Here is a 12,500-nt window from a genome sequence, read left to right as displayed (position 1 = left end):
ACACGGACTCCACACAGAGTCTCTGTTGAAGTGTTGCTCAGGCCCGTGTTGCCGTGGTTCTTGTCATGTGCTAATTAACATAACATTTTCTTTACGTGATGACACGCAGGCGCTAACGTTAGCTAGCGTCGCACTACTACATCTAGCCATGTTACATGAACATTACATACGGGACCGTTACATGTATGTTCTCTACATGTTCTCCCTCAGTAGCTGCAGAGCTGTTTGCTTTGGTAGCGTCGCTAATGAACTGGTTAAACTGCTCAGTCAGTCAGTGTTTGTCTTTCGCTTCAGTGAAAACAACACGCATGACGACACTTTGTGTCTCAGTGAGAAAGAGAAGTCAGACACGTGACAGACTGAACACACATGTAGACGGTGACATACAGAGGAACACGTGTGTGATCGACGGTAAACAGGCGACACTGAGGAGACTGTTTATTGGTGATGATGATGATGATGATGATGATGATGATGTCTGTCCGTCCCCCGTCTGTCCCCCTGTCTGTCTGTCCCCCCTGTCTAGGGTCTGATCTTCGTGGTGGACAGTAATGACAGAGAGAGAGTGGCAGAGTCAGCTGAGGAGCTCTCCAAGATGGTGAGACATGGACAGAGAGACAGACAGAAATCCTTCACTACCACAACTTCACATGCTCACCATGTACACACGCTAACATTAGCCGTTAGCTCCGTTAGCCTCTGAGGCTAGGAAGACCAACACGCCCCTGCTGATGGTCAGGACTGTAGTATGATGTGGTCACATGACCTCTCTGTCTGTAGATCCGTGATGTGGTCAGTCACATGACGGTCACATGACCCCTCTGTCTGTAGATCCGTGATGTGGTCAGTCACATGACGGTCACATGACCTCTCTGTCTGTAGATCCGTGATGTGGTCAGTCACATGACGGTCACATGACCCCTCTGTCTGTAGATCCGTGATGTGGTCAGTCACATGACGGTCACATGACCTCTCTGTCTGTAGATCCAGGAGGACGAGCTGAAGGAGGCGGTTATTCTGGTGTTCGCTAACAAACAGGATCTTCCCAACGCCATGGGGGTCAGTGAACTCACAGACAAACTGGGTCTGCACAGCCTGCGCAGCAGAACTGTAAGAATCAATACTGATCGATCACCTGAACACATCCATCAATACACCAGGATGTACTCACTCACACAGTTAGGCACTGCTGATGGGTAGTTAGTCACTACTGATGGGTAGTTAGTTAATACTGATGGGTAGTTATTCACTGCTGATGGGTAGTTAGTCACTACTGATGGGTAGTTAGTTAATACTGATGGATAGTTAGTTAATACTGATGGGTAGTTATTCACTACTGATGGGTAGTTACTCACTACTGATGGGTAGTTATTCACTACTGATGGGTAGTTATTCACTGCTGATGGGTAGTTAGTCACTACTGATGGGTAGTTAGTTAATACTGATGGATAGTTAGTTAATACTGATGGGTAGTTATTCACTACTGATGGGTAGTTACTCACTACTGATGGGTAGTTAGTCACTACTGATGGGTAGTTAGTTAATACTGATGGGTAGTTATTCACTGCTGATGGGTAGTTAGTCACTACTGATGGGTAGTTAGTCACTACTGATGGATAGTTAGTTAATACTGATGGGTAGTTATTCACTACTGATGGGTAGTTACTCACTACTGATGGGTAGTTATTCACTACTGATGGGTAGTTAGTCACTGCTGATGGGTAGTTAGTCACTACTGATGAGTAGTCAGTTAATACTGATGGGTAGTTAGTCACTGCTGATGAGTAGTCAGTTAATACTGATGGGTAGTTAGTCACTGCTGATGGGTAGTTATTCACTACTGATGGGTAGTTAGTTAATACTGATGGGTAGTTAGTCACTGCTGATGGGTAGTTAGTCACTGCTGATGGGATACCTGTGTTTCCTCAGTGGCACGTCCAGGCCACCTGTGCCACTCAGGGCACAGGTCTCTACGAGGGTCTGGATTGGCTGTCCAGTGAGCTGTCCAAACGTTAGACCACCTGACAGGAAACAGGAAGCAGCCGACTGATCTCACCGTCTGAACTCAGCGATGAAGAGGAGGAGGAGGACTTTTTTTTTAAATTATATATGTGTGTCTGTAGGAGGAAGTGATGTCATGGACTCTAAGCTCACCTTGGTTTCCCATCATCCTCTTCTTCTGTTCTTCCTGCAGATGTTTGTTAGTTCTATTTTTTCTTTTAATTCGCATGTTTTTACTCAGAATCATGTGACAGGAAGTCATGGAAGAGGAGGGCGGGGTTATGACAGGTGACGGTGTACCTGAGGGCAGGGTTTATGACAGTGGACAGTTTACCTGAGGGCAGGGGGCGGGGTTTATGACAGTGGACAGTGTACCTGAGGGGAGGGGGCGGGGTTTATGACAGTGGACAGTGTACCTGAGGGGAGGGGGCGGGGTTTATGACAGTGGACAGTGTACCTGGTCATGTGATGACTCATTCCAGAGCCGAACCTGAAGGCCTCGTCATTCCTGAACAATGTGAAGAAGAAGCAGAGCGACAACGATGATGCAATAAAGGTCTTTTTCTTCTCATCAGTTTCCTGTTTTTATTCAGACTTTCTGAATATTTCCTGTTGTAACACTCGGTTATCAGACATGTTTTTGTCTAAATGTTTATAATGTTAAGACACTAAATAATTCTTCAGCTGGTTTGTTTACATTTTATGAAGAATTTGTTTACATTAGATTGAATTACGACCACTGATGAGTTGGAACATTAACACACTAAGTAATGATCATTAATGATTACTGATTGCTAAAAAGAGGGTTTACTATAACAGCAGTGTCACCATGACAACAGATTCAGTTTCTCCTTAAAATTTTGGTTTCTACTTATTTCATAAGTCTTGTAATAACTAATAAAGGATTCTCCAACAGTGTTGTTGGTACGGTGTCCAGACAGCAGGTGGCGCAGGTTTATTGATTATTGATCACACATTCAGTCCGACTTATCAGGACACACGAAACAAGGTTTGGAATCCTTTTATTTAAATACACACATTCAAACATACAAAACTTTAACATAGTGAGAAACATGTCTGACTTCCAGCTGCAGATCAGCTGGTGACCTCTGACCCCCATCAGACCACCTGACCACCGCCTCACTTCCTGGTGTCCTCTCTAAATGCTGATTGGCTCCTGCTGGTTGTTCTGACGTTTGACCACAAAAACCTTCTGACCAGAAACTGTCACCGTGTAGACGAAGTCCTCCAGAACCACTGAGGGGAGCGAACAGACCAACAGGTGAGTCCTGCACGTGTGTGTGTGTGTGTGTTTGGGGTGGGGGGGGTAGGTACCTGACATGCGTTTGAAGGGCGGCTCAGCTGATCCAGGTAACCTGAACCGACTGGCTGTTCGAACCATCTGCATCATCACACCTGCTGTGTGCTCATCGTTCTCCAGCTCACCTGCAGACTGAGGGCGGCACACAGGTCAGAGGGGGGAGGGGCTCATGATGTCATCACCATGCGACTTTCTACAAACCAAACTCCATAACTATTACTACCATTCTACTATTCTGTAGAACTACGGCTGTAGTTTCTGTAGAACTACGGCTGTAGAACTACGGCTGTAGTTTCTGTAGAACTACGGCTGTAGAACTACGGCTGTAGTTTCTGTAGAACTACGGCTGTAGTTTCTGTAGAACTAGTCTGTAGAACTACGGCTGTAGTTTCTGTAGAACTACGGCTGTAGTTTCTGTAGAACTAGTCTGTAGAACTACGGCTGTAGTTTCTGTAGAACTACGGCTGTAGAACTACGGCTGTAGTTTCTGTAGAACTACGGCTGTAGTTTCTGTAGAACTACGGCTGTAGTTTCTGTAGAACTAGTCTGTAGAACTACGGCTGTAGTTTCTGTAGAACTAGTCTGTAGAACTACGGCTGTAGTTTCTGTAGAACTAGTCTGTAGAACTACGGCTGTAGTTTCTGTAGAACTATTCTGTAGAACTACGGCTGTAGTTTCTGTAGAACTAGTCTCTAGAACTACAGAACTACCTGCGTTAGCGGGAACGTTAAATAGTCAGAATAGTGAATGGAGTTTGGTGTGGTGTGTGTCGTGTCTGATCTGAGGGGGGTGACACTCACGGCCAGGACTCCGTCCTCGCTGATGACCAGGTACCCGAGCTGATCCGGGATCCGCTCCAGACCCGCAGTCAGAGCTGCGGTGGTCTGAGAACAACAGACCGGATCAGACACAGCTAACAGCTAACAGCTAACAGCCAGCTAATCAGTGTCCGTTAGACAGAAAACAAAGAAACAAAACCCACCATTTTGTTGCTGCTGCTTCTTCTTCTATTGTTTTTATCTGCTGGGCTGCACTTCCGTCTTTCTGAAGACTTTCACGTGACCGATGAGGCGTTCAGTGACTGTCGGAACTTACACCATTGAACTGATGTATTTAGAGTATTTTAATGTTACTTTACTCAGCGACGACTTTAATTTGACAGCATTTCCACTTTGACTTAGCGTTTATCCTAAAATCATTTCTCTGACAGATTTTTCTTCTTTTCTTCTCTGCTTCTCTTCTTTTTAAATGAATGCCTCATAAAGTATAAAAACAGCATTGGATGCAGTCATTTCACTTTTATGAACTAAACGAAGGGCAAAAGGTACAAAAAGGTACAGAATGAATGTGGTAAATCTAACTTCCTGATTGATCACACCAAATTAAAAACCAAAGCGTCTGCATTTGCTGAGGTGATGTTTACAGCGAGCACATGAATACAGCATGCAGTTAGTCAAGCTGGTTAGTTAAAGTAAGATGAAATATATTCGGCGCTTCCAGCTGTAGTTTAAGAAGATTTCACTCGGGAGTTTGTGTTTTCCGTGTGTCGTGAAGGCAACAGGAGGCGCTCGCGCCTCTCAGCTGTCGGGCGGAAGTGGTAGTCAGCTGACCTGCTCATGTGATCTGTGGCGTCTGTCGCTCATTTTCTTCTCTGCTCGGATCGATCCTGGTACCTGCAGCTCCGTGATGGCCGGCCGCGGGAAACTGATCGCCGTGATCGGTGACGAGGACACGTGCACGGGCTTCCTGCTCGGTGGGATCGGGGAGCTCAACAAGAACCGGAAACCGAACTTCTTGGTGGTGGAGAAGGACACGAGCATCACGGAGATCGAAGAGACCTTCAAGTGAGAACCGTCATCACACACACGGGCCGTCACTGACTGTCGTACTCTCAACCAAACTCCGTTCAGAAATCTATTAATTTAAAGATTCAACGAGACGTTATTTCACTGATGTCCTTGACTGAAGATATTCTAATCACGAGGGGCCAAACACCGTCTCTGTGTGTAGAAAGTCCCGGAGTGTTTTTATCTGCTAGCTGGATTATTTAAACACAGAATGAATTCACTATGCTCCAACATTAATCCGAATATTAAATCGGTTTGAATTTGAATGGAGTTTGGTAGATCCCAAATGTTAATGCGGAGTGTGAATAATCAGCAGCAAATCATAAGAAGTGAAACCTTTTATTAGGCATTTTCTAAATGTTAAATTCACCCTTTTCTGGTATCAGCTGCAGTGTTAACCAAATAGAAATTTGAATTTAGTTTGGTCTGGTGTTTTTGGTTAAGTGACCTTTCTAACCCGACACCAAAGTCTATTCAACAATCAAGCAATTGGAATTGTACTTCTTTAGTTCTTCCTGGTAGATGTTGGAAACGTGTAACAATATTCTAAACATAATGAAATGAATCACTTCCTTCTTTTGACTCCTGAAATATCTTTAGTCTTTGTCACACTAAATGCACATTTCCCACTTCTAAACTCCAGATAAAAGCCAGTTGTTCTATGAATAGATTTTATATTAATCAGATGGAACCGTTCTTATGGATGTTCTGGTTCTGGAAAACGTTCTCTTAGTATAACGGACGTTGTTATATTTTCTGCATGTTAAATTGACAGAAATCTTTTTGTTTGGTGTTTGGTGTTTCTGGGTTGTTAATCTGTTTTTCATCACCAGGAGCTTCCTGTCGCGGAACGACATTGGCATCATCCTTATTAACCAGTTCATCGCCGAGATGATCCGTCACGCCATTGACGCCCACATGCAGTCCATCCCAGCCGTGTTGGAGATCCCGTCCAAAGAACATCCGTACGACGCGTCCAAGGACTCCATCCTGCGCCGCGCCAAGGGCATGTTCTCCGCTGAGGACTTCCGATAAACAAGCCGGCATCTGACCGCCACAGCCGTGTTTACACAGCGTGATTCATGGAAATGTCCCTGATGTGTTCCCGTCTCCTCCTCCATGTTTTATTTCTGCCTTTTGGAAACAAGCTGGTGGAAAAGCGTTGGAGTCAGTTTTGACCAAAATAAAGTGTGTGTTGTGTCGTTCAGATGTTCTAACTTATTAAACTGTGACGTGTTCTAATAAACGATCCTGCTGGTTGTCACGTCCGCCTTTGTCTCTTTTATTCTCCAGACGTGTGAAAACAGAGTTTAAAGAACACCAGGGCACGTCCACCAGGCGGCACACTCACATGTAAAGTGCTGGAATCTGCAGTCACGTCCCGACTGTCAAACACAAACGGCCTCCAAACAGGACGGCGACGGCCGCTCCAGGTATTAGTCAGACCCTCAGGAGTTACCATGGAAACAGAGTTATTATGGTCTTGGTCGTAAACACGTGAAAACACAAATTAACTGTGTTACTGATCTGTCAGGTGACCATTTGAAGATCAGGAGGAAGAGGAGGCTCTTTGTGTTGATGTCATGATGACATCATCTTATCTGACCTACACAGTGACTGTGTTGGTGTCACATGACCCCGCTGATAAAGTAAGAGTAAATACGTAAACAGCGCCGAAGGTCGTCATCATTCATCCTGCAGACACGCCGACCTTCAGCCGGCGTTCAGCCGGTGTTCACGGGGTGACGGGAAGCAGTGACGCGTTTGACCCTGATGGCGTTCCAACAGTATAAGTAGCGTTGGTCGGCGCGAGTCGCCTCCAATCTGACTGACTCTCTCCCTCAGATGATGAAGGCTCTCCAGGCTCTCCTGATCATGAGGATGATGATGATGATGACGGCTGGTCGTCTTCCTCCTTCACTTGTTCCCCCCCGGTGAGATTTAACCCCTCAGAACATCGGCGATCAATAACTGACCCGTGAGCCACGATCACATCCATCACCGCATTTCTGCTTCCTGTCTGCAGCCCTGATGGTCACATGACCTCTGACGGCCCTGATGGTCGCATGACCACTGACGGTCCTCACCTGCTGATGGACAGTCCGGACGCCTCCACCAGGTGAGTCCGAGACTGTTTAACCTCCTCAATCGTCATAACGACCTGATGATTATTGATGTCAGTGTGAAAGACAACTAGTTATGACCAAAGTAAACTAGTAATGACCGAGGTAAACTAGTAATGACCAAAGTAAACTAGTAATGACCAAAGTAAACTAGTTATGACCAAAGTAAACTAATAATGGCCAAAGTAAACTAATAGTGACCAAAGTAAACTAGTTATGACCAAAGTAAACTAGTAATGACCGAGGTAAACTAGTAATGACCAAAGTAAACTAGTAATGACCGAGGTAAACTGTGATCCATTTTATCTGAAGCTACGTTTTGATCATGTGATCGTCACGTTCACTTTTGCTCTGTTCTCTGATTCGTTCGCAGATTTGAGTCTCGTCCAAACGGCAACGACTCGCTGGACGACGTCCGGCGGTCAGTCACAAAACATCCAGACCGCTCAGTTAGTTACCTGATGGTTCCAACGGAACCTCACTAGAAAAACAGTTCTTTGGGGAAACGTTGGTGTAACTGGAGGAGCGCCGTGTGTTTGTTGACACTGTTTATTTTCTTCCTCAGAGATGCGAAGCCGAACACGTCGAGGAACGAGACGAGCTTCAGCCCGCTCATGTATGTGCTTTTACTTGACTTCTTTAAATGTCCACTGTCCTCTGGAGTACCAATCACTGCAGCACGTTACGCTCTGACATCTGTGAAATGATCTGGTCAGGGGTCAGGGGTCGGAGGTCATGTCTGAGGTCAGGGGTCGGAGGTCATGTCTGAGGTCATGTGTCAGATGTCATGTCTGAGGTCATGTGTCAGACGACATGTCTGAGGTCATGTGTCAGATGTCATGTCTGAGGTCATGTGTCAGACGTCATGTCTGAGGTCATGTGTCAGACGTCATGTCTGAGGTCATGTGTCAGATGTCATGTCCTCCTTCACTTGTTCCCCCCCGGTGAGATTTAACCCCTCAGAACATCGGCGATCAATAACTGACCCGTGAGCCACGATCACATCCATCACCGCATTTCTGCTTCCTGTCTGCAGCCCTGATGGTCACATGACCTCTGACGGCCCTGATGGTCACATGACCACTGACGGTCCTCACCTGCTGATGGACAGTCCGGACGCCTCCACCAGGTGAGTCCGAGACTGTTTAACCTCCTCAATCGTCATAACGACCTGATGATTATTGATGTCAGTGTGAAAGACAACTAGTTATGACCAAAGTAAACTAGTAATGACCGAGGTAAACTAGTAATGACCAAAGTAAACTAGTAATGACCAAAGTAAACTAGTTATGACCAAAGTAAACTAATAATGGCCAAAGTAAACTAATAGTGACCAAAGTAAACTAGTTATGACCAAAGTAAACTAGTAATGACCGAGGTAAACTAGTAATGACCAAAGTAAACTAGTAATGACCGAGGTAAACTAGTAATGACCAAAGTAAACTAGTAATGACCAAAGTAAACTAGTTATGACCAAAGTAAACTAATAATGGCCAAAGTAAACTAGTTATGACCAAAGTAAACTAATAATGACCAAAGTAAACTAGTAATGACCAAAGTAAACTAATAATGACCAAAGTAAACTAGTTATGACCAAAGTAAACTAATAATGGCCAAAGTAAACTAGTAATGACCAAAGTAAGCTAATAATGACCAAAGTAAACTAGTAATGACTAAAGTAAACTAATAGTGACCAAAGTAAACTAGTAATGACCAAAGCAAACTAGTTATGACCAAAGTAAACTAATAATAACCAAAGTAAACTAGTTATGACCAAAGTAAACTAGAAATGATCAAAGTAAACTAGTAATGACCAAAGTAAAGTACTAATGACCAAAGTAAACTAGTAATGACCAAAGTAAACTAGTAATGACCAAAGTAAACTAATAATAACCAAAGTAAACTAGTTATGACCAAAGTAAACTAATAATGACCAAAGTAAACTAGTTATGACCAAAGTAAACTAGAAATGATCAAAGTAAACTAGTAATGACCAAAGTAAAGTACTAATGACCAAAGTAAACTAGTAATGACCAAAGTAAACTAATAATGACCAAAGTAAACTAGTAATGACCAAAGTAAACTAGTTATGACCAAAGTAAACTAGTAATGACCAAAGTAAACTAGTTATGACCAAAGTAAACTAGAAATGATCAAAGTAAACTAGTAATGACCAAGGTAAACTAGTTATGACCAAAGTAAACTAGAAATGATCAAAGTAAACTAGTAATGACCAAAGTAAACTAGTTATGACCAAAGTAAACTAGAAATGATCAAAGTAAACTAGTAATGACCAAGGTAAACTAGTTATGACCAAAGTAAACTAGAAATGATCAAAGTAAACTAGTAATGACCAAAGTAAACTAGTTATGACCAAAGTAAACTAGAAATGATCAAAGTAAACTAGTAATGACCAAGGTAAACTAGTCCTTGTAGTTATCAGGTACGATGAGTCCTAGTTGTTCCTGACGGTTCTAAAGGTGATCCATTTTATCTGAAGCTACGTTTTGATCATGTGATCGTCACGTTCACTTTTGCTCTGTTCTCTGATTCGTTCGCAGATTTGAGTCTCGTCCAAACGGCAACGACTCGCTGGACGACGTCCGGCGGTCAGTCACAAAACATCCAGACCGCTCAGTTAGTTACCTGATGGTTCCAACGGAACCTCACTAGAAAAACAGTTCTTTGGGGAAACGTTGGTGTAACTGGAGGAGCGCCGTGTGTTTGTTGACACTGTTTATTTTCTTCCTCAGAGATGCGAAGCCGAACACGTCGAGGAACGAGACGAGCTTCAGCCCGCTCATGTATGTGCTTTTACTTGACTTCTTTAAATGTCCACTGTCCTCTGGAGTACCAATCACTGCAGCACGTTACGCTCTGACATCTGTGAAATGATCTGGTCAGGGGTCAGGGGTCGGAGGTCATGTCTGAGGTCAGGGGTCGGAGGTCATGTCTGAGGTCATGTGTCAGACGACATGTCTGAGGTCATGTGTCAGACGTCATGTCTGAGGTCATGTGTCAGACGTCATGTCTGAGGTCATGTGTCAGATGTCATGTCTGAGGTCATGTGTCAGACGACATGTCTGAGGTCATGTGTCAGACGACATGTCTGAGGTCATGTGTCAGACGTCATGTCTGAGGTCATGTGTCAGACGTCATGTCTGAGGTCATGTGTCAGATGTCATGTCTGAGGTCATGTGTCAGACGACATGTCTGAGGTCATGTGTCAGACGACATGTCTGAGGTCATGTGTCAGACGTCATGTCTGAGGTCATGTGTCAGACGTCATGTCTGAGGTCATGTGTCAGATGTCATGTCTGAGGTCATGTGTCAGACGACATGTCTGAGGTCATGTGTCAGACGTCATGTCTGAGGTCATGTGTCAGATGTCATGTCTGAGGTCATGTGTCAGATGTCATGTCTGAGGTCATGTGTCAGACGTCATGTCTGAGGTCATGTGTCAGACGTCATGTCTGAGGTCATGTGTCAGACGTCATGTCTGAGGTCATGTGTCAGACGTCATGTCTGAGGTCATGTGTCAGACGTCATGTCTGAGGTCATGTGTCAGATGTCATGTCTGAGGTCAGGGGTCAGAGGTCATGTGTCAGATGTCATGTCTGAGGTCATGTGTCAGACGTCATGTCTGAGGTCATGTGTCAGACGTCATGTCTGAGGTCATGTGTCAGATGTCATGTCTGAGGTCATGTGTCAGATGTCATGTCTGAGGTCAGGGGTCGGAGGTCATGTCTGAGGTCATGTGTCAGATGTCATGTCTGAGGTCATGTGTCAGATGTCATGTCTGAGGTCAGGGGTCAGAGGTCATGTGTCAGACGTCATGTCTGAGGTCATGTGTCAGATGTCATGTCTGAGGTCATGTGTCAGATGTCATGTCTGAGGTCATGTGTCAGATGTCATGTCTGAGGTCATGTGTCAGATGTCATGTCTGAGGTCAGGGGTCAGAGGTCATGTGTCAGACGTCATGTCTGAGGTCATGTGTCAGAGGTCATGTCTGAGGTCATGTGTCAGACGTCATGTCTGAGGTCATGTGTCAGATGTCATGTCTGAGGTCATGTGTCAGATGTCATGTCTGAGGTCAGGGGTCGGAGGTCATGTCTGAGGTCATGTGTCAGATGTCATGTCTGAGGTCATGTGTCAGATGTCATGTCTGAGGTCAGGGGTCAGAGGTCATGTGTCAGACGTCATGTCTGAGGTCATGTGTCAGATGTCATGTCTGAGGTCATGTGTCAGATGTCATGTCTGAGGTCATGTGTCAGATGTCATGTCTGAGGTCATGTGTCAGATGTCATGTCTGAGGTCATGTGTCAGAGGTCATGTCTGAGGTCATGTGTCAGAGGTCATGTCTGAGGTCATGTGTCAGAGGTCATGTCTGAGGTCAGGGGTCAGACGTCACATGTCGGAGGAATAATTATACAAATCAGACTTGTGTTCTCTGTCAGCAGTCAGAGGTCAGAGAACAGAAGTAATGATGACTCCACAAACATCAGGTGAGTCCGTCATCAATAATCGATAATCACCAAAAGACAAAACGCTCAGGTAACATTCAAATGATTGATCTGTTGATTGATTATTGATCATTGTATTTATTTATCATTAGTTGAGGTATTGATTGATTAGTGATGTATTAATTGATCATTAATTGCTGTAGTAATTGATTATTAACTGATGTATTGACTGATGTATTGATCAATGTATAGACTGATGTATTGACTGATGTATTGATCAATGTATTGATCAATGTATAGACTGATGTATTGACTGATGTATTGATCAATGTATAGACTGATGTATTGACTGGTGTACTGACTGATGTATTGATCAATGTATTGATCCAACAGATGGAGGTGTTTGAGGTATTGGTTGATTACTGACTGATGTATTGATTGATTATTAGCTGATGTATTGACTGATGACATTGTTACCATAGTGCTATGGTAACTGTCTCTCTCTCTCTCTGTCTCTCTCTCTCTCTGTCTCTCTCTCTCTCTCTCTCTCTCTGTCTCTCTGTCTCTCTCTCTCTCTCTGTCTCTCTCTCTCTGTCTCTCTCTGTGTCCTCTCTCTCTCTCTCTCTCTCCTGTCTCTCTCTCTCTCTGTCTCTCTCTCTCTGTCTCTCTCTCTCTCTGTCTCTCTCTCTCTCTGTCTGTCTCTCCTCTCTCTCTCTCTCTGTCTCTCTCTCTCTCTCTCTCTCTG

The 12,500-nt window shown here is 44.4% G+C and overlaps 3 protein-coding genes across 3 annotated transcripts in view; 2 read left to right on the top strand and 1 right to left on the bottom strand.

The window, feature by feature from the left end:
* LOC139221801 (ADP-ribosylation factor 4) overlaps positions 1-2,572 on the top strand; it is a 7,525-nt gene extending 4,953 nt beyond the window's left edge. The window contains exons 4-6 of the mRNA XM_070853740.1: positions 527-598; positions 985-1,110; positions 1,930-2,572. Coding sequence (XP_070709841.1) covers positions 527-598; positions 985-1,110; positions 1,930-2,016 — 285 coding nt within the window. The 3' untranslated portion in view covers positions 2,017-2,572. The remainder of the gene's footprint in view (positions 1-526; positions 599-984; positions 1,111-1,929) is intronic.
* Positions 2,573-3,006: 434 nt separating this feature from the next.
* lamtor4 (late endosomal/lysosomal adaptor, MAPK and MTOR activator 4) lies at positions 3,007-4,387 on the bottom strand. Its single transcript, XM_070854060.1, has 4 exons — positions 4,305-4,387; positions 4,123-4,206; positions 3,337-3,454; positions 3,007-3,258 (listed from the first exon to the last, which is right to left on the bottom strand). The coding sequence occupies exons 1-4, from the start codon at positions 4,305-4,307 to the stop codon at positions 3,161-3,163; spliced, it is 303 nt and encodes a 100-aa protein (XP_070710161.1). The 5' UTR covers positions 4,308-4,387; the 3' UTR covers positions 3,007-3,160.
* Positions 4,388-4,943: 556 nt separating this feature from the next.
* Positions 4,944-6,433, top strand: atp6v1f (ATPase H+ transporting V1 subunit F). Its single transcript, XM_070853984.1, has 2 exons — positions 4,944-5,166; positions 6,003-6,433. The coding sequence occupies exons 1-2, from the start codon at positions 5,009-5,011 to the stop codon at positions 6,202-6,204; spliced, it is 360 nt and encodes a 119-aa protein (XP_070710085.1). The 5' UTR covers positions 4,944-5,008; the 3' UTR covers positions 6,205-6,433.
* Positions 6,434-12,500: the final 6,067 nt, after the last annotated feature.

Source organism: Pempheris klunzingeri, chromosome 22 (assembly GCF_042242105.1).
Source record: "Pempheris klunzingeri isolate RE-2024b chromosome 22, fPemKlu1.hap1, whole genome shotgun sequence".
Classification (NCBI taxonomy): domain Eukaryota; kingdom Metazoa; phylum Chordata; class Actinopteri; order Acropomatiformes; family Pempheridae; genus Pempheris; species Pempheris klunzingeri.
This window is presented reverse-complemented; position numbering and strand designations above follow the sequence as displayed.

Coding starts and splice junctions, on each gene's coding strand:
- lamtor4 (XM_070854060.1), bottom strand. Junction 3,455..4,122: donor GCGAGGACGGAGTCCTGGCC/GTGAGTGTCACC, acceptor TGCCGCCCTCAG/TCTGCAGGTGAGCTGGAGAA. Junction 3,259..3,336: donor GCCCTTCAAACGCATGTCAG/GTACCTACCCCC, acceptor CGCTCCCCTCAG/TGGTTCTGGAGGACTTCGTC.
- atp6v1f (XM_070853984.1), top strand. CDS start 5,009: ATGGCCGGCCGCGGGAAACTGATCGCCGTGATCGGTGACGAGGACACG. Junction 5,167..6,002: donor GAGATCGAAGAGACCTTCAA/GTGAGAACCGTC, acceptor TTTCATCACCAG/GAGCTTCCTGTCGCGGAACG.